The 19,666-nt window shown below is 45.1% G+C and overlaps 1 protein-coding gene across 1 annotated transcript in view; it reads left to right on the plus strand.

Annotated features, from left to right (window-relative positions):
* Positions 1 to 19,666, plus strand: part of GRIP2 (glutamate receptor interacting protein 2) — a 282,140-nt gene that overhangs the window by 221,119 nt on the left and 41,355 nt on the right. The window contains exons 2-9 of the mRNA XM_054387208.1: positions 1,018 to 1,098; positions 4,343 to 4,478; positions 5,299 to 5,444; positions 8,262 to 8,348; positions 8,635 to 8,710; positions 9,152 to 9,297; positions 15,888 to 16,035; positions 16,738 to 16,907. Of these exons, the coding sequence (XP_054243183.1) occupies positions 1,018 to 1,098; positions 4,343 to 4,478; positions 5,299 to 5,444; positions 8,262 to 8,348; positions 8,635 to 8,710; positions 9,152 to 9,297; positions 15,888 to 16,035; positions 16,738 to 16,907 (990 nt within the window). The remainder of the gene's footprint in view (positions 1 to 1,017; positions 1,099 to 4,342; positions 4,479 to 5,298; positions 5,445 to 8,261; positions 8,349 to 8,634; positions 8,711 to 9,151; positions 9,298 to 15,887; positions 16,036 to 16,737; positions 16,908 to 19,666) is intronic.

A 19,666-nucleotide genomic window follows, 5' to 3' on the forward strand; every position in this document is an offset into this window, starting at 1 on the left:
GTGGGATGCCAGCAAACTGAACACTGGTTTTGATTTCTCTTGTGTACAAACCACTGTCCGGAATGGGGCTGAAAAAAGTTGTATGCAGTGAGTGCAACTTAATTATAAGTTACTTAAGGGCTGCAGACAGGAATAAATGGTTAAGGTTTTCAGTAACCCATATTTATAATTCATCTACAACTTCTAAACCTCCCAGCTATTGAGAAATTGGGAAGAGCAATCCAGGAATATGGTTGCTGAGAATGGGATTTATTTGATACTGTGTGGTTACTGGAAATTATTTTATTGAAAAAGTGCCAGTTTTTTAGGAAATGCCATAAAAGTAGACAGTTCAGATGGATGGCAATGAAATCTGCAGAAGCATGCTCCCTTCTCTGCAGACCTCTGTGCCATATAGAAATCTTCCAGTAGGAGAATACAAAGATGATTAAATACTTGAAATTTAAATCTCAACTGATGCAGGACAGTGCACTTACAATGCATAATACTATTTCTTCCTCTGCTTTTTCTTTTTCTTTTTTTTTTTTTTTTTAACAATCACTTAAGAGAAGGTGCTTTCTGTATAATACAGAGGCTGAAACAGCAGTGGAAAAATGTGACTTGGAAATAATGGGATCTATAAGAATAGGCAATTTCATTCAAGTATAGTGATTTAGTACCCTGTTAGTGTCCTGATGTATAACTCCATTTCCAAAGACCATAAGTTTCTTCACAAGCATAATGACAGACTTAAGACTTGTGAGACTAATGCCACAGCTTTCTCTGTCCTCAGCTGTTCCACGTAATTACAGGAGTAAGGGAATTTTGTTCTCTTCAAGTGGATTAACTGCAAGAGGAATAAATCAGATAATGTTATTGCCTTCTTGCTTCTTTCCCACATCACTATGTGCCTACAGTTGGTGATACAGATGTGATCCCAATTCCAGTGTCACCAGGACAAACTTTTTAAAGTGTTCTAGTTCTGTTGTTTGCTGCTCTCAGTACTGATTTCAGCTTCTGTGTTTGCTCTGCTCACAGATGATGGCCCTTACTCAAAGGGGAGCAAGGACTCCGGTGGGATGGACTCAGCCCTGGTCTCCAGGAGGCAAAGCATCCCAGGTAAAGGAAGAGGTCAGCTCCTGCTCCAAAACATTGGGGCATTCATTACACTGTACCTGGCTACCCTTAAAATCAGTAGCCACCCCCTCCCACCAAAACAAACAAAACCCACCACACCAGTTTTTGTGCATCTATCAACAAGGCTTTTATTGGAGGACAGAAATGGGTGGTAGTAACTGGTCTTGGTGAGTGGTAGGTATGTTACTGGCCCAGTGACAGTCTGGCATGGAAGTGGTGGTGGTTATAGGAAACTAAGAAAGGGCTGGTTCCTGTACTGGTCTGACACCTGCAAAGCAGAAAACAGCAGCAAAGGAGAGAGGGGAAAAAGCACTGCTACCTCTGAGCTCACAGGGCTGGGAGGGAGACTGGCAGTGTCTGGCAAGCTTCATATTTCCCACATGTGACTAAGTTTGTTTAGCTATTTAGTCAGTCACAGCAGACTTTTGCATAAGATAAATCTTCCTGTGCAGAAACACCCCCAGGGGCTGAAGAAGGGTTGAAGAAATGGTAGTACATTTTCCTCTGTTGGTGCAGGGCTTTGTCTGCCAGTGGCATGCCAGCAAATCTGGATGGGCTGCTCTGGATAAGTCATCTTCCTAATGAAGGCTGGGGCTTGATTTTGACTTCTGACAGTTAATGACCCAGTTGCAGGTTTGTTTTAGTGTAATGTAGGGGATGGGGAGGAAATGGGACCCTCTTGCTATTGCTTCCTTCTTCACCAGTTTTTCCAGGGGATATTCTGCATCCTCTGGGGATTCTGCAACATGTTGCCTCTGTTCTCCAGCCCTGATGGAGAGAGTCTGGCTCACCAGAGCCAGTATGTCCAACAACCCCAACTCAAGACATCTCAGTGGGGAGGGCAGAATTCATGTGGTCTCATTGTGCCCATTGCTTTGAGCAGCAAAATCTAAGCATACATAACAGAAGAAATCTAAGTCTACTCTCACATGACACGTAAAGATTATGTCCTGAAAGACCAGATCCTGCTTAACCAGCTCACTTTTACATCCACCTGTGTTTGTGATAGTGCCAGTGGATTTATAGAGACATTGCTCAAAATCCCTTATTGCTTACCTTGATAGATTGATCTCAGGGACTTGTCCTTTTTTTGAGCAGTGATTTCTCCTGGAACCCATAACAATGGGTAATTGCACTCTGAGAGTTCTCATTTTAAACACTTACCAAGGATCAAAATTAAACCCATTTGAAGAGCTAATGGTCTCCCTTTGTGGCACCATCTGTGTTGATCAGTCCCGTCTGTAGTTGAGAGGAAATCTGCAGGATGGTGCTGGATGCTGTTCCTTCTAGCATGGGTGGGGAGCCCCTACAAAGTTTGTGGCAGCCCCTTGGACCTAGAATTGATGAATTGAAAACTAAGTTACTGCAGTTGGCAAGGGATCAAAATTGAGTTTACAGAGCAGAAGCATTATGGGCCTGATGTCTTACAATGAGCTGCCAGTGCCATGCTAATTGGGTGCCCAACAGTGCCTAAATGCCTTCCAGACTGGCACTAGATTGTGAAGAGATTCCCCACTTGTGTTAATCAAGCACACAGATTGCTCTTGGAAGTACTTTACAAAACAGGTAGTGCATGGCAGGACTCAGTGAGGTGCAGTTTCTGGTGATATTGTGGCATGACACAAGGAGCAAAGTGCAAGTGATGAGGCACCACAGTGATAAATGTCATCATATTTTGTCCCAGTGAAGGAGGATGGAGGGGGAAGCTCTGTACCAGCATGGATCTTGTATGTCAATATATCATTTAAGACACCCTGTCTTGTTCTGGAAGTCATCATGTGCAAGAGGTTTCAAATGTTCCCTCTCCCAGTGGAGCATCTTGTTTAAGCCTTGTGGGGTTTGCTCTGCAAACACACTCCTGAGCCATTTGTGATGTGGGCTTTAGTCCCCAGCTGTGGGACTGCTCTTTCCCATGTACTGCCAATGCCCATTACCACCTTCTCCTGCACCACACTGGAGAAAGGTACTCTGGGTGAGGAAGGCTGCTTTTGCTTCTGTAATATCGTGGGATAATTTGGTACACCCGAAATAGCGGAGGTGGATGGATCATGTTGTAGACAAATTCTGCCATAAGCTTCTTAAAGAAGGCTCTGACAAGGCATGAAAATCATCTGATTTGCCCCAGGGCTAGTCCTCCTTTGAGCAGAGAGTGTGAGTGCTGTCACATGGAGTAATGTGCAGCTGCCTTTTGCGAAGTCCATAGGGTTCTTGGTCTTTCCCTGGGCTGTTGATGGCTCTCCAGCTAACTTATTCCCCTTCTCCATGCCAAATACAGAGTTGGAATAGTTTAAGGACCTTGTTTCTGTAAAATCCAGACATGAGCTGTAATGGGATCAAAATTGGCACACAAGTTCAGACTTATATATAGGTGCTGGACAAGAGTGTTGCCCTTGCGAGATGTACATGGCCTGAGAAGTGGTACTGGTGCAGCAGTATTGGTATGGAGTGTGCACCCTTTAAACCTGGCTCTGCCATACATGTTATGGCTGACAGTGCCTGTGGAACCAGTTATGATGTAAAAGTGACTTTCCTCTTCAGTTCCAGCTGTAGGTGAGGTGGGTAACATGGAGAAAGTTTGACCTGGACCAGGTGCAGATGGGTGGGATAACGGCTGTGAATGAATGCATGCTGTGCACCCCCCTCCTTCCTGTTTGGTGGAAGGATCCCACCCTCTCCATGTAATGTTCTTCATGTCCCAACTGTATTTATGTCTTGTGGTATTTCTTTAGTCACAATATTTTAAGAGCCACCCTGTTCTGTCCACCCAGGCACTACTGCAGGTACAGAGAATCTTCCTACCTGATAACTGTGACTGTCTGACTTGCAGCCCTTCTAACACTCTTCCTGGTCCATATCAAACATAATACCTGAGGTAGTGTCCTAGACCAGTGTCTGGATCCCATCATCCTGTTTTTTTGAGTTCTTCTACTGCCTCCAGCATCAGCACATTGAAACACAAAGCTTTTGTCCTCCAACAAGCCCTCACTTCTCTGCCTTATCCTGCTTGGTCTTGCTTGAAAGACCTGCATGCAAAAACTTCCCTTCCATTGCTGTGGATCCACCAGGACACACTTCTGTTTCACAACTTCATTTTTATATAAACAGAAGCTAATTATATAAATAACTTCAAACGTGCTCTCCCACCACGTGTAGGAAAAGGATGTTCTTAGGATTGGGAGGAATGTGCCTTCCACTGAGATGTTTCCCTTTATTCCTGATCTTTCAGAGGAGTTCAGAGGGATCACCATTGTGGAGCTGATTAAGAAGGAAGGAAGCACCCTTGGGTTAACCATTTCAGGTGGTACAGACAAAGATGGAAAGCCAAGAGTCTCCAATCTGAGGCCAGGAGGACTAGCTGCAAGGTGAGAAAATGGAATGGGATGGAGAGAGCACAGTGAAACTGGAGGAAAATAACTGTATGTTCTAGCCACTGGTTATAATTAAAATAGTTGGCACACAACTTCCTTATTTCACGTGCCCCAGAATGCAAAGTTGTTGCTTCAGTAAGTAGAATGTCTTCTATTTTGAGTTATTTCCCATGCTCTCTGCAATTATGCTCTGAAATTTTGTGTAGGGATATTTGGGATTCTGTGAAATTAGGCAGCCTTGTCAGGAGAGCTGCATGGTACAATACATCTTGATCAAGCTAAGTGGTTTAATACTGTATCTGTTCTGAATACTGAGTGTGTAAGTCACATTATTGGCTTGGAAAAGGAATGGGAGAAGAAAGGCTCCAAGAAGCAGAGAAAGGGAAGGAGTAATTGAACAATTTTGGAGAAAACAGGCAAAAGGAGTGATGTTTTCTATTCCCCTGTGGCTTTATTTATTTATTTATTTCAGAAGCCTCTTGGTGTGCTTCAATTTGACCGATTGCTCTACGTGAATGGGAACTGAGCAACAAAGAGAGGTTGTGAACACATAGACTGTGATTGTTGCTGTATGTACAGATTTGAACACTCACTACCAGCAAAGATAGATGGTTTTAGGTCTAGCCCTTCTCTCTGACAGCAGGCATGTGCAAAAAGACAGCTAAGATCCAGCCCAGCACTGGTGGCTTGTTCAGAAAGTCCCCCAGTTATAAAAGGTTCATCAGGCACTTGCAGGCTGAGCCTAGCAGAGGCTTTGTGCTACTACTGCTTTTTTTTTTTTTTAATTTATTTTTTTATTTTCTCCTCCTTCCAGAAGTGACCAGCTGAATGTTGGGGATTACATCAAGTCTGTGAATGGCATTAACCTGACCAAGCTGCGGCACGATGAGATCATAAGCCTGCTGAAGAACGTGGGGGAGAGGGTGGTGCTGGAAGTCGAGTATGAGCTCCCGCCAGCCGGTGGGTGCCTCTCTGCTAACACTGCTCTCTTTTCTTGGCTGCTTTTCGTCCTGGGGTACAGATGGGCTCACTCGTGGGTTGGTCATCATGGCCAAGGCGGTGTCCAGGGGCGTTCTGACGTTCTGCCTTCATCTGCTGGCAGCACCGCAGTGGCTGCTGCGGAGCTGTGTGGGCTCGGAGCAGAGCGCTTTTTCCAGCACAGTGGGTGCCTGCTCATGCACACCAGCGGGAGATGGTTGATTAGGTCTCTCTTGCCTCAGAGTGACTCGGTAGCATAGGCCAATCTGCCTCCGGATGCTGCTTCTGCTTGTTTGTCTTTTTCCTTTTGGGAGCATGGCTCTGAGTGGTTTTATTCAGTCTTAAGTGTGTATTGCCAGATCTGCTTTTCTGAGCTGTGGCAAGTGCTATTATTCCTCAAGATGCTTTGAAATGGGATGTGTTTGCAGAAGGGAAACTGAAGCAGTCTGCTTTGCAGCTAAGGGGCCCTGGCAGAAGCTGGCAAACCCAACTTAGGTTAACAAGGTTTGTGTTCTGGTGTGGGAGACTGTGCTCTTGCCCTCATTTGTTTGTTCTGATTAAAACAAATTCCTTGACACTGTTTCTCATCACTGTTTTTCCATGGTGAAAACAGTCTCCCCAGTTATTACTCATTCAGTTACCCAGATCAGTCAGAGGATGATTGGGCAGAAGAAATAGAAGAACTAAAAAAAAAATTACAGGGAAATCACAACTAATGAAATTTAAACATTTTGCCCCAGATAGGAAGCTATCTTATGTTCCATAGCCTTGCTACAGCTGCTGCCTTTACATGAAAAGTATTGAATGTATAAATGAACATAGAGCCCTAAGAAATGAAAATCTGAATTAGCTGATTCTCTATCCACCATGACCCTCTCTTCTGCTGTTAGTAGTTTTTAGTTCTTGCATACAACAACCCTGGTAAAAAAACCTGCATCACCAGTTTTCCATGTTGTCCTGCTCACTGGAGATGACAACTCTTAACCTTTCTCCATAGCTGTCAGCCTGGCTATCAGGAATCTGATAAGCTGTACTTGCCAGCTGAGGAGCAGTGCCAATACAGCCTGGCTCAATCAATAGCAGTGAAGCAAAATGTCCCCACCTCTGAATGAGCAGGAAGTGCTCACTGAAATAGTGATTTCTCTCCAATGAGATTATTGATGCCATTTATGACTAACCCAAGCAAAGAGACACTGCAAAATACAGGGAATTGTCAATTATCCTCTCGCTCCAGTTCATTGTGGGCTTTTATCCGCAGTGAGGGTTTGTAATTGCTGTGTGCACCCTCTCATCTCTCTCTTTCCCTGGGCAAAGAGCAGAAATACACTGCAATTCAATTGCCTGTGCTTATAGGTTTGAATTTATCTCCCCACTTTATGACTTCATGCTGTAGAGGAGACTTTGCAAGTCCAAGTCTAGTTCTCAGGCCACTGTGTCATTAGCTCTTTCATACATAAACCAAGCCCTGTTTTGACACTAGTTTAGGTTTCCCTTGCTCCCCAATGATCTTACCAAAAGCTGTTGCAGAACTTCATGCTTGCATGCTTAGGACAGAGATTGGATGGGCTCCAAACTCAATTGTGAATGCTTTATACCCTTTTCTTGGTATGTGAGTATCACCACTTAAATGGGAGCTTTCCTATGTCCTGAACTTTTCCCTTCTGGAGTATTCCTGGGCTGTGTCCCTGTTAGCAGTCTGTGCCCAGCAGGAGGAGCAAAGGGGCTGGAGGAGACAATGTTTTGGGGATTTATTTGGCTTGCTGTAACTGGGCTGTTTGCCTACAAGGCAGTCCCATACCTCCACTGTATGTCTTTGGGTTACATTAATGGTTAGTATAAGCCTAATTTGGGTGCAGGCTGCAAGATCTCAGGGTGCTTGGCAGAGAGGACCCAATGTGGTTAGTGAGGACAGTAGGGGGATTTTCTTCAAAATCCTTTTCTCCTAAGACAAGGGGAAGTGCTAGCATGGACATGCCTTGGGGAGCCTTCAGCTCCAGTTTGCCAGGCAGAAGTCAAGCTCTTAGTCTTCTTTTTGATTATCCTTGTGGCCATTCATCACACTTGGTTTGAAGATTAGGAATTGATCTTTTCAGAGTTGACTAGACTGAAATGCCACATGCAGTTGTGGATGGAGAAGACTGGGAAATTGTCCCATATTCACAGCAGTAGTTCAATAAATCATTACATAGCAGGGGACAGTGAGGGATGGAAAACAGTTTCTTTCTTTTTCTCTTTGCCTTTGTACAATAAATAGCACTGTGTATTTAACATAAAATTACTGATTTGCCCCTAGGATCAGTTTAAAGGATTCACTTAATCTTTTTTTAAAGTCAAAATAGGAGAGGTAAGGAAAAAACCCAACCTTTTGCACTAAGGATTTGGGATTTTCATTTTCTTTAAGGTCAGTCAGTTACTTGATTCCTTACGCTGCAGCTGTTTTTTTTTTAATAAGTTTCCATCTGTGCCAGCAGCTTCTGGCTTTGGAGTAATGCTGAATGTTAAAGCCAGTTGATAAATGGGGCAATTTTACTTGAATGTCAGAGTATTAACCAAGACAACTCTGAAACGAGATGCACAACACTTGTGCTGGTGAAATCGTCCTAAAACATGCTGGATGGCTCTGACAAAGTTTTGCACATTTGGGCTGGGCTTTTCTTGCCTTCAGACAAGGAAGATACAATGTGGCTATTGAATTGGACTTTCCTGTCAGTGCTGTTTGGATGAGTTTTGGTTATTACATTGCAGGGTGGTGTGAAAAGGTTTGTTTGGGGGTAACTGGGTCTTCCTCTCTTCCTTTAGTGCCAGAGAGCAGTGCTGGTATTATTCCCAAGACCATTGAGGTCTCCCTTTACAAGGAAGGCAACAGCTTTGGTTTTGTTCTGAGAGGTAAGTAGTTTCTCCAGAGGAAACAAGTAGGGACAAGCACTGACAGAGGTGATTTGGGATGTGGGAAAAGTAAGAAGATGAATGTAATAAACTAACTGGGAAGTGAAAGTATGTCCTGGAGAGCATCCCGTTCAGCCTTCAAGGACTGCTGGCTGCCTAATCCAGGGCAGCCTTTTTGCTTTCAGGCTGTGTCAGCTGTTATGTGATAAATCTCTCTCCTTTCTCAGCATTCTCATTCAGATTTTCAAACCTCCAGTGACTTACGGCTCTCCCGGTTTGATTGCAGGGGGAGCCCACGAAGACTGGCACAAGTCCAGACCACTGGTGCTCACCTATGTGAGGCCAGGTGGCCCAGCAGACAGGTAATGTTTGTGTTTCACCTCCAACATTTGCTTTCACGAGGCAGCCCAGTAGCTCTCACCACACTGTTAGATATTTGTCCTTGTCTTCCTTGCTGATGCCTCCCCAAGGCTTCTCATTCAGGCGAGGTGGAATGCCACAGGTGGTATGGAACCTGTCACGTGTGAGGAGGATGGATCCAGTGCTCATAGGCTGACCCATGGGTAGATGTTCTAAGCAGAAAATCCTCTTCCAGAGGCAGCTACTTAATTAACCCTGTGCAGATGAATAGCTGATGCTTGGCAAGAAAGCAGGAGGCAGTCTATCTGTTCTCATGCTGCTAATTTAATATGATGGGCCTGGTCCCAAGGAGTGTTCACTTCCTACAGGATCAAAGTAATTGACCTTTTAATATAGGTATTAAATATAAATACAAAATATTTTTTGTGTTTGGCTTCCTACAGGGAAGGGTCCTTAAAAATTGGAGACAGGCTGCTGAGTGTTGATGGAATCCCTCTGCACAGCATGACCCACGCTGATGCCCTCAACATCCTGCGGCAGTGCAGCCAGGAGGCACTCTTCCAGATCGAGTATGATGTGACCATCATGGGTAAGGCTAAGATGGTTCTCTGACTGCCTGGAAAGTATGTGAGACTAGACACAGTAACTGGGATACTCAGTTTCAGTGGAAAAATTAGTGAGTGATTTGCTGTCAGCATGGGTTTCGAGTGTAGAGTTCGAAGATGGCTTAGTTAAATGTGTTTGAAATGCCCTTATCCAGTGATGTGTTCTAGTAGGAATGATAACTGGTGTTAGAGAAGGAGGAAAAAATGTAGGCAAAGAGAGCATAGGAGAAGTTAGACTTGAAAGGGGGCTGGAGTGCTCTGCCAGCTCTACAATACCATTATGAAATATGTTCAGGGAATTGAGCTGCAAGCAGGCAGAGACTTGATGTGGCTGTGCCTTTGGTTCTGTATTTTGACCCTGCTTAATTCTGGAGCTATTCCCTTTCTTAAAAATGTTAGTTCAGGTCTGCTTCTGAAATAAATGAGGGGTGATCACTGACTGACCTCAAATAAGACAGAATTTACTGGAGGGCAGAGCATGGGTATTTCTAAAAGTGTTCTGCACAGTAGATACTAAGTTTGAGGGTTTGTGGTTTGTTGGTTGTTCTTTTTTTTTTTTTTTTTTAATGCTCAGTTTCAAGCCCTGGGAAAGGGTTTATTATTAGCTACTGTAAAGTCATTTTGAGCTGGCTTTGTGGCACACAGCTGTTACTGCAGGGAGCATTGGTAACAAGTTTAAGGTTACCACAGAGTCCAAAGCTGTGTTGGGTCTGGAAGCTGGTTGAGCTGTGCCTTAGATTTTGATGTTGCATAGATGTCTCCCAAGGGGCTACTGTCTCCGTGGGAGTGGCAAGCTGGATTAGGTTAGTCTTTTCTGCAAACAGTACATTGAAGTTTAGAATCCAGTGAGGAGCAGGAGTCTGTGATATCAGATTGTTTTCTGATTTGTTAGCAAGGACCTCTGCAAATGAAAGAGCTGAGAATGCTAGAACTCATTCCACGTGTGAGAGGGTTGCACCAGGATAAGGCAGCTCCTTGTGCCACCCCTGAGGGTTTTCTCCTTCCTTTGAGTTTCCTTCTCCCAAGCTTTCCCCTTCCTTTCAGTGGAAACTCCACAAATGTGGCCATGCTGGGTCTCTCCTTGGGGAGAAGGCTGCCAGGACCTGGGCAGCCATATGCCATGTACTCTGCTGTGAGAGCTGGTAGGAAAATCCTGATCTCTCAGCAGCTGCCTGCACATAACTTGGCTTCTGTCATGCTGTAGGAGCTTCTTGTCTTTAGAAGTTGTCTGTCATTCATGAAAAAGAGGAAACTCATGGAGAACAGAAATCACCCAAACTCTCTTTTCTCCACTTCTATATGATTATGGTCATGGTCACTCTGCAGCAGTCGGTAAGGGATGTCTATTCTTCTCCTCACAGGCTGGCAGCCCTGCCAGGGGAGGAGGCAGCTGTGGTTAAGGAAGGATTTTGCCCAGAGCTGTCAAGTCTGAACAGTAGCAAGCAATTAATGGGGCATGAGAAATGGGCTTTTTTTTGGGTGTTGTTTCTTGTATGGTCCCCTGGTGCCTATGTTGCAGAAAGCTGATTGTTTTAAAACCTGACATGGAGCAAAAATAGCCTTGAAGGTGCCTTGGTGTTTCTTCTTGAGTAACTCTCTCACCTAAAACACAGAGTGATGGCAGGCTTTTATGCAGTTTCTCCATCTTGTGTTTCCCTACAGTGGACCACAGCTGATTACTTCCCAAGATGACAAAACAACCCCTTTCAAAGATACTTTCTGCCTAGAGAGTGCTTCTCTCCAGCCCTGTACAGGGATGTACTTGCCCTGCTGCTTTTGAGGCAAGATGATGCAGAATGTGCAGCTTAAAACAATCTCTGCAGACAGCTTTGCCAGGCAACAGCTAATAACTGCAGTGGGAGATCAGTGCATCATCCCCACATCACACCTATTACAGACATTCTCTTAACCAGCCACAGGAAAATAAGGGAAGAGAAGAGCAGGTGCTGAAGGTAGTGTGGGGATGTTAGCAGCCTGAAGGGAACACTCCTAAGTGCCATTTTGAAAACTTGCTGAAAGGGCTGAGGGGACACATGGCCACACAGTTCACTTGATTCATTATAAGAGCTGGGGACACTACCAAGAAGTTGTGCTTGACCTGTTCCTCTCCAGGGCAAATGGAGCTTCTTACATCATCTTCACTCTCTGCTGCAGCTGTAAGCACTGGGGTGGTGGGACCTGACCCTCGAGAAGGGAAAGTTGTTTTTCTGCATCTGTCCTTGGTGAGAGACCAGGGCTGCTGTGGAGGAGTGTTGAATCATGGTGTTCCCCAGCTGGCTTTGTGGTTTCCCAGCCAAAATTGTGTGCTAAGGATGAGCTACATTGGGCCAGACCTGCTCTCAGTGTGAGGGATGTGGCAGCTGCTTGCCTTCACCACTGAACATGCCTGGCTGTCAGACTTCCACAGGGGAGGCCAGCACAGGATGGGGCCACAGCAGGCTTTTAATCAAATTGCCTGAGATTTCTCAAGGCCACTGGAAGAATTAAATTAATCTGCCATTTCCATTTAAAAGGAGTACAAACTGGGCAGGCACCTCCGTTGGGCACCGGGAAAATCTCTGCCCTTTGCTGATGCCAGATAAGCTCTGCAATGAACAGATGCTTTCCCACTCCATCTTATGGGCCTTTTTGAAAAAAGGGAGCGGGGGGAAGGAAAACCCACCAAACAAATACACTGATCAGCCAGAAACTGGTGGCATTTGAATAGTTACTCTGTAAATTAGCTGTGTGCCGTGACGCGAGGCACTGGGCTGCAAGCCTTTAGAGTTGTGACTCATGGAGGGGGGAAGCTTTCTGCCAGAGATGACAAATGAGCAAAGCAATTTGCTGTGTCCTTCTTCTTCCCCTTTCCCCTGGCTGCCCCCTCTGCCCATTCATTTTTAGGATGAATATTTTTAGGCCTGCAGGGCTCTCCTGCTGATGGAGTTGGAGGGCTGGCAGCGTCCCATGCATGGGTGACCCCTTGGTGTCTGTGGGGTGGCAGGGGCAGGGCCTGAAGAGGGGTCTATGAAATTAGGTTAATCTATGTGTCCCTGAAGATGGGAGGATCATGAGCTGCTGGGCTGTGTCAGAAAGGGGGCAGCTCCCTGGTTTTCTTCTTCTAGGAGGTTTTCCTTTTTCCTTCTCTCCTGTGAAGTACGTTAAAGCAGGGAAAAGATCATCCCTACTGGGACACCTCACTTATTCCCCAGGAAAATGCTCATAATACTTTCCAGCTTCGTTACAGGACCCATCCCTCCTTAGGGAGGTGAGCAAAGCAAAGTAAGGCTCAAGGGAAAAATCAAAGAGGGGAAAAACTCCTACAATATTTTCTCCAAAATAAGCTGCTGAGGGAAGGATCTTTTAGGAAACACCTGCTAGCCCTCATCTTTGAGTGGTGGGGTAACCAACTCTCCTGTATCTTCTACATTGGGGTGTGTGACTGCCTAGAGCAGACTGTTTCCTTTGTATCCCTCATAATATTGGTGAATACCTATCAAGTGTATGGGTGTGACCAAGTTTTGCACAGGCCTTTGTGTCCTCCTTGGGTCAGCCTCATGTGCAGAATGATGGGATTTGTAGCACTTGAGCAAATTTCGGTAGGCTTTCGACTTTCAGGTTTGATGGAAGAGGTTGCAGGGTTGATTAGACCTCGAGCAAGTCACCTGGTGGCTGCTGAATTTCCATCTGAGCACTTGGAAATGGCTGGAATTCGGGTGTGGAGAGAAAGTAATGCAGGCAAAATTTGGGGGCAGATGTTAACCGATCCAGGCCAGAGTTGCTGATGCTGTATGTTCATTTATCCTATTCATTTAGGCAATGCCACCTAAAAAGAGCAGATGTCTTCAAAAAGATGGAGGGCTGAAAGGTTTATTTGGTTACTAAAACTCTTGTTTTAGTTGATGGATGAAGCTAGCATGCATGCTGTCCCCAAGGCAATGTCAGGAGGTGTAACACTATTCATCCAGCAAAAGGGAACGATCTTCTGGACCTTGACTAGCCACTAGAGAGGCATGTGTCTTGTGGGGCAAGTGATGTGTCAGTTTCCCAGTTTGTGAAATGGCACCATCCTCCTCTGGGAAGCACGGTCCATTGTTTGCAAAACACTTTCAAACCCTTACATGAAAATCTGCAGAGCCATGCAAGGCAGTGTATGCATACGTGGGATTTCTGCTCCTTGGTAACAACGCCCTGGAGAAATGATGGAAGCTGCTGTATCCATAGTGAACTCGGTGTCACTGCCCTCCTGGTGCTTCTCCTGCAGCGGTGTGAGTTTTGACCCTCAGTGCATGCTGAGCAGCGTTAGAGTTGAGTATCTCATGAATGCTGAGCCTCCAGAACAACTGGTTAGATTCTCTTGGCATGCATGAAAGGATCTTGCTCCAAGTAAGGTGAGATTTGCTGTTAAAGGCAGGAGAGCCATGGGTGCCTTTTTCACAGATGCTGGGTGTGATGGTACAGAAACATCTCGATGTGCCAAAGCAGCAGCACCTGTTGACTTCCTTCAGTAAGGTTGTTCCAGGGCCTGCCTTGGTCTCTCCATGTTTCTTTTTAAATGAGCTGCGGTGTAATAGCCTGGTGCTAGTCACACCCCAGATATTGCTAAATAGCAGACTCCTGACCTTTGATTTGAGCCAGATCTTTTCCTAGATTAATTAGTAGAGGCTTGGCTGGTATTTCCTCAACAAACACCTCTATAAAATGGATTTGGAGCAATTTTCATCTATGCCACTGGAGATGGGAATTAAAAGGGGTGATGGAGTGGCCTCTGCTGTGTGCAATGGGAGGAGGGACTGTGGGCTGGAAGCAGGACTGTGTTTTGTTACTGTCTTATTGATAACTCAGGTCCTGACATGGAAGTATGTACCTAAAGCTCTTTCTTCTCACTAGCGTGCTGAGACCTCCCTGGGAAACACTTGGCAAAGCCAAGAAGCTGCATAAAAACTGAGAAGAGTAGGTATTTTCCTGGCAAAGAAAGGTCTACCATTCCAGCAAGGTTTTTAATGGTTATATTTTCATATGTCCTTCTCCTCAGCTGGAGGAATATGAGTCTGTGTCCCCCTTCAGAGGATATATGCTGGATACAGACTGCAAAACCAGCATATAGCTGATGCTTGCTATTGGAAGAGGTCCTCAGTCTCTTGGTGCTAGCAAAGGCTTAAGCACACCTTCCTCAGGCTTTAGCTGGCTGCTTTGTGTGTCTTTTGATTGAACTTGGGCTTGCAGATCTCCACAGTGGTCCTTCTCAATAGAGAACAAACAATGCTTTATTTGAAGCCTACATACCTCAGCACAGCTCATTCCTCCTCCTTCCTTCTGCAGGAAAATGGGCACTGGGAGTAGACCAGAGCCTCAACGTCTCTTGGCTGATCCCCAGGGGAAATTTCCAAGGGAAATTTCTGTCTTCAGAGACTCAACATTTTCAACAAATCTCAGGAAAGACCTTGCTGAGGCTTAGCTTCTAACATCTGCATTAATACTCCTATTTATCAGAGAGCAAGAATGAGCTGTGCATCAAGTTCTGGAGCCAAGTAACATCAGCATTTTTAGTGAAGCATAGCTTTGGGAGAGAAAAGCCTCACTATGAATAATTAAGGGCTGAGGAGGCACCAAGCTCTCAGAGGGCTCTGTTGGCCTTTCCTTCAAAGCAGATGGTTGGGTTTCCATAAAGTGCTTTTGTAAGGGGGTCAAAGTACACATGAGGTACTGGTTGTGGGATGTCTGGTAGTGATAATAAGTTCATGAATCCAGCCTCTTTATGATGGTTTTAGGTAATCTGGAAGCAAATCTGTTAATAGGGGTGGAGGGACACAGCCAGAGACACAGGTTTTCTTTTTCCTCCCCCTTTATCAGAAGGTATGATTAGGAATGATGCAGGCTTATGTTAGCACGTGCAATTTTGTAAGAGTTTCATAGTCTCTACTTACAGCATCTCTTAAACAGAAATGCATCTCTTAAACATAAATTACCTTAGTGTTGTCTGATGGGAGAGGGGAGGCTTTTGTAAGCCTGTGGACAGGTCATGCTGTGTCTCTGCTCCCACTGCTGCAGTGCAGGAGCTGAGACAAGGGGGTGAGGGTGATATTTCAAAGCTGATGCTGAAGCACACAGGAGATGTCTGATTTGTGTGCTGGTCACCAGCACAAAAGACTCCTGAATACTTCAGAAATTGGGATTTTGTTTCTTTGCGCCTTTTAATGTTTGTTTGTTTAGGAAGAAGCCTATAGCAGCGATATCCTTCTGAGCTTCCTTTCTTTCTGCTTTTAATGCTATTGATGTGACTGCTGCACAGACTTTGAGCAATCTTTTCTTCAGTCTTGCTCTTTAACCCCAAGAAAAGGGGGCAGGGAGGTTGTTTCTTTGAGTGAGTTGTTGTAGTATCTCTGTACTTCATTGTCATATGTATTTTGTGCAGAACCAATTTTGCTTTGTGAGTTTGTTTTGTTTTCAGGTTACCACATGATAGAGTTTTAGGATATCCCAACTACAGGCTTGCTGATACACGTGGCAAGACAGTACTGCTGGCCAACCCCCTGCATTTAGAAATGGGAAAGGCTGTATGGGAAGTGTCTTCAGATGCTCTCTTGTTTTGCAGACACTGTAGCAAACGCTTCAGGTCCTTTACTAGTTGAAATAGCAAAGACTCCAGGGTCTACGCTAGGAATCACACTGACGACAACCACACACCGGAACAAGCAGGTCATTGTCATTGATAAGATCAAGCCGGCCAGCGTGGTGGACAGGTACAGATCTGAACAGGCTGCTTCTAGCTGTGCTTTTCTTTTCTCCACTGTTTTTTTTTTTTTTTTTTTTTTTGTGGGTCCATTGTTAGTTATATACCATTCTTCTCTGCCTTTTCTATCTGCATGTTCATAGCACTAAGCATGCTAAAAATAGCTGACCCAAACCCAGTGGACATTTGTCAGTGGGAATGAATGTAACTCAGTGCATGTGAAAGCTGAGATCTGTTTTAAAATCCTCAGATCTGACTGCCCTGTAGCTGTGGAACAGCAAAAACCTGTTCTGGAAGCTCCTAGGCTGGGTCCTCTTCCTAATGGGCAAGTCAGCTAGTCATGCTTTACTTGGGGCTGCAGAAAGACAGACTGTTAAGCATCCCTAGCTGTGGTTAGTCATGCTGCTGAGCTGAACTTCTGGCTTGTAGGACTTAACTGCACCACTGGGTGAGCCCTCAGCTATCCAGACTAGCTATGAGTGGTTACTATGAAAAACTTCAAAGATCTATCCCAAACCACCAGCAGCACTGACTCAGGCACAAACCTAAGGTTCAAATTAGAAGTAAAAAAAAAATGAGTTATGCAAAAAAAAAAATTCACGTGAATTCACACAATAATTCACAGCTAGGTTTTGTATGTGTCTGCTCCCAGCTGTAAGGACATGGATTTGGGCCATGTGTACAATTAGCTCTCTTGCTGTTTCCTTTGCAGATGTGGTGCGTTGCGTGTTGGTGACCACATTCTCTCCATCGATGGCACAAGCACAGAGCACTGCTCCTTGTTAGAGGCCACTCAGCTTCTAGCAGCCACTTCAGAAAATGTCAAGCTAGAGATACTACCTGTTCACCAAAGCAGGTTGCCTTTGAAGCCTCCAGAAACAGGTTTGTCCTCTATGGAAACACTACTGGTTGCCCTCAAAACTCACTTGAGGACTCTGCTGAAGTTCTTGCTGTGTTTGAATGCTGGCAACAGACTCCAAAGAGAGACATCTGTGGAGGGGAATTTTTTTTTTAAAAAACTGTTTTGATGAAATGCCTGTGATTAGATGATGTTCTTCAAGGATGTGAATAGGAAAGAAGGTAACATCTGTGTTTGAATGAGGAAATGAGAGCTGGGAATCCCAGGGTTTTTCAGTGTTGAGTGCTGTGCAAGCCACTTCCTCAGTACCTCAGATAAGAGACTTTAATGGTGCTGGCAAGTGCTTTCATTTGCTGATGCCCGGTAAAGACCTGTAAAGGACATGTCAGTAGCAAGGCAGGGTCCTACTGAACTTAGGAAAAAAAGCTGTAACACGAGTGCTCATCTTCCAGGCTGTTTGAAAGGCAGCTGTGTTTGAGCAGCTAAGGTTAGAGTGAATGCATCTGTAGCTGCTGCTTTCCACCACCTCCACAAAAGAAATACTGGGGGTCAAAAATTCTGTCTCCAGTGAAACCAAGTCCAAAATTCTTCTAAATAGCATTAGGAATTCAATCTGTTGAGCATCCTTATCGCTCACCCTTAGTTTCTCCTTCCACATGAGAGGCTGACTCAAGCTGTCATATAAACTTCATTGTGAGCACAGCCTTGGTACTCGGTGATTTGTTGCAACTCTTGCTGCAGTTTTGTTACAGTCAGTACTGGTGGTCTCATAATTCAGGTGTTTCAAGTGTGACTGCTCAGTACCAGCCCATTTTGCAGCCACTTTCAATCACTTGTCTCTTGGGGACATACATTTTCATAGTAATGCACAGTAGCCCTGGGCACAGCTCTTCTTTGCATTCTCTTCTAGGGTGATTTGGGGAAAGGAGGAAAATATCTATGTTGTCTCTTTAATGTGATGCAGTGAAACATAAAATCTAATAACATCTCCATGTCTAGAAATAAATCTCTTGCATGTCCAGTCCAATTTGTGCAGAATTAAAGCAGTTTAACAAAGAGGATAGATGACTTGACCTTTGTGCCCAAGAAAAAAATGGAAAGCTATAATCCTTTTTCAATGGCTGTTAAAATGAACTATTCTACTCCTTCCATTAGTGCCCTGGTCCTAATCTTCTTTTAGAATATATGCATTCAGCAGCAGCTCAGGAAAAAGAGGATCTATGAAAGGACAGCTTGACGTGTTCAGAGCCTTTTTACCCAAACTTCCCTGTATCAGATCACTTTGCTGTGGCAGAACTATAGAGCACAAACTTGGGAGAATAATTGCAACATATGAAAAACAAGGGCTATAACACTTGATCCCACTTTTGGTTAAATTCTTTAACATGTGAAGGATCACAGGGAAGGATACCACATGGCTGTTAGAAGCCAGAGGTGTGTGGCTGGAGATCAGTGCTTGGGCTCAAACCTTCCCCCATGCTGATAGGGGTTATGGGGACAGGAAGGAGAGAGATATTTTTAGGTCTAGGGAGGTTCTCTTCCCCCTCTACTCCAACCTGGTGAGGATGCATCTGGAATATTGTCTCCAGTTCTGGGCCCCTCAGTTCAAGGACAGGAAACTTCAAGAAATTCAGTGCAGAGCCACAAAGATGATTGAGGGAGTGGAACATCTGCCTTATGAGGAAAGGCTGAGGGAGCTGGGTCCTTTAGCTAGGAGAGGAGGAGACTGAGGGGTGACCTCATTCATGTTTAGAAATGTATGAAGGGCAAGTGTCAGGATGTCCAGTGATAGGTCAAGGGGCAGTGGGTGCAAACTGGAGCATAGGAGGTTCCATGTGAACATAAGGAAAAACTTTTTTCGCTGTGAGGGTGACAGAGCACTGGTACAGGCTGCCCACAGAGGTTGTAGAGTCTGTTTTGCTGGAGACATTCAAAACCTGCCTGGACACATTCCTGTGTGACCCACTCTAGGTGATCCTGCTCTGGCAGGGGAGTTGGCCTAGATGACCTTTCAAGGTCCCTTCCAACCCCTAAAATTCTGTGATGGAGAACAATTTGGGCAAAGAAGATTCAGCTCACAAAGCAGTGCTCTTTGGTGGTGTAACCAGCCACAGCACCATGCAGCCCATGGTGAGCAGCCCAGGAACTGCACCAAAGCTGGCAAACTGCTTTTGGACCTGGGAGGGACACTGTCTTCTGCTCCAGATAGTGAATGCCAACTCCACTGGCTACTTTTTCTGGGTTTAGGGAAACAAGCAGGCAGGTAAAGAAAAATGGGCCATGCAAAACCAAATTGTTGTGCTTGGCAAGAGAGGGGAGCCTGGAGAAGGCAGCTGAGAAGAGGAGATCATGCAGACACATCCCTTCAGCACTTACATTACTGAGTCCTTCCAGCGTGTGCCTGCGTGGGGCTTGTCATTATATTTTTTTTTTTTAAAAGTGGCTTCTTGTGCAATCAAAATCTGGTTACTGAGGAGCTGGAGAGAGATCTGAAGCTGCAGCAGCCATGTGAAAATGTGATCTAATGCTGAAGCATGGGATTTGTCAAACTGACTTTGCTTTCTCTGTGTCTCTGGGGGCATTTGGAGAGTTTGTGGGAGGATTATGCCCTGCTCACAAAATCAACAGGAGCGGATGGTGCCCAGGAGCAGTGCTGGGATGGATGGGTTTCCTCAGGCAGGGATGATGTATAAAAGCTTGAGGAAGGCTGTTGTAGGTTTTTATCACAGAATTGTCCAAAATCTCCACTCTTCCCCAGTGCACTGACAACTGAGTTTCAAAG

This window comes from Indicator indicator, chromosome 15 (genome assembly GCF_027791375.1).
Source record: "Indicator indicator isolate 239-I01 chromosome 15, UM_Iind_1.1, whole genome shotgun sequence".
Taxonomy (NCBI): Eukaryota; Metazoa; Chordata; class Aves; order Piciformes; family Indicatoridae; genus Indicator; species Indicator indicator.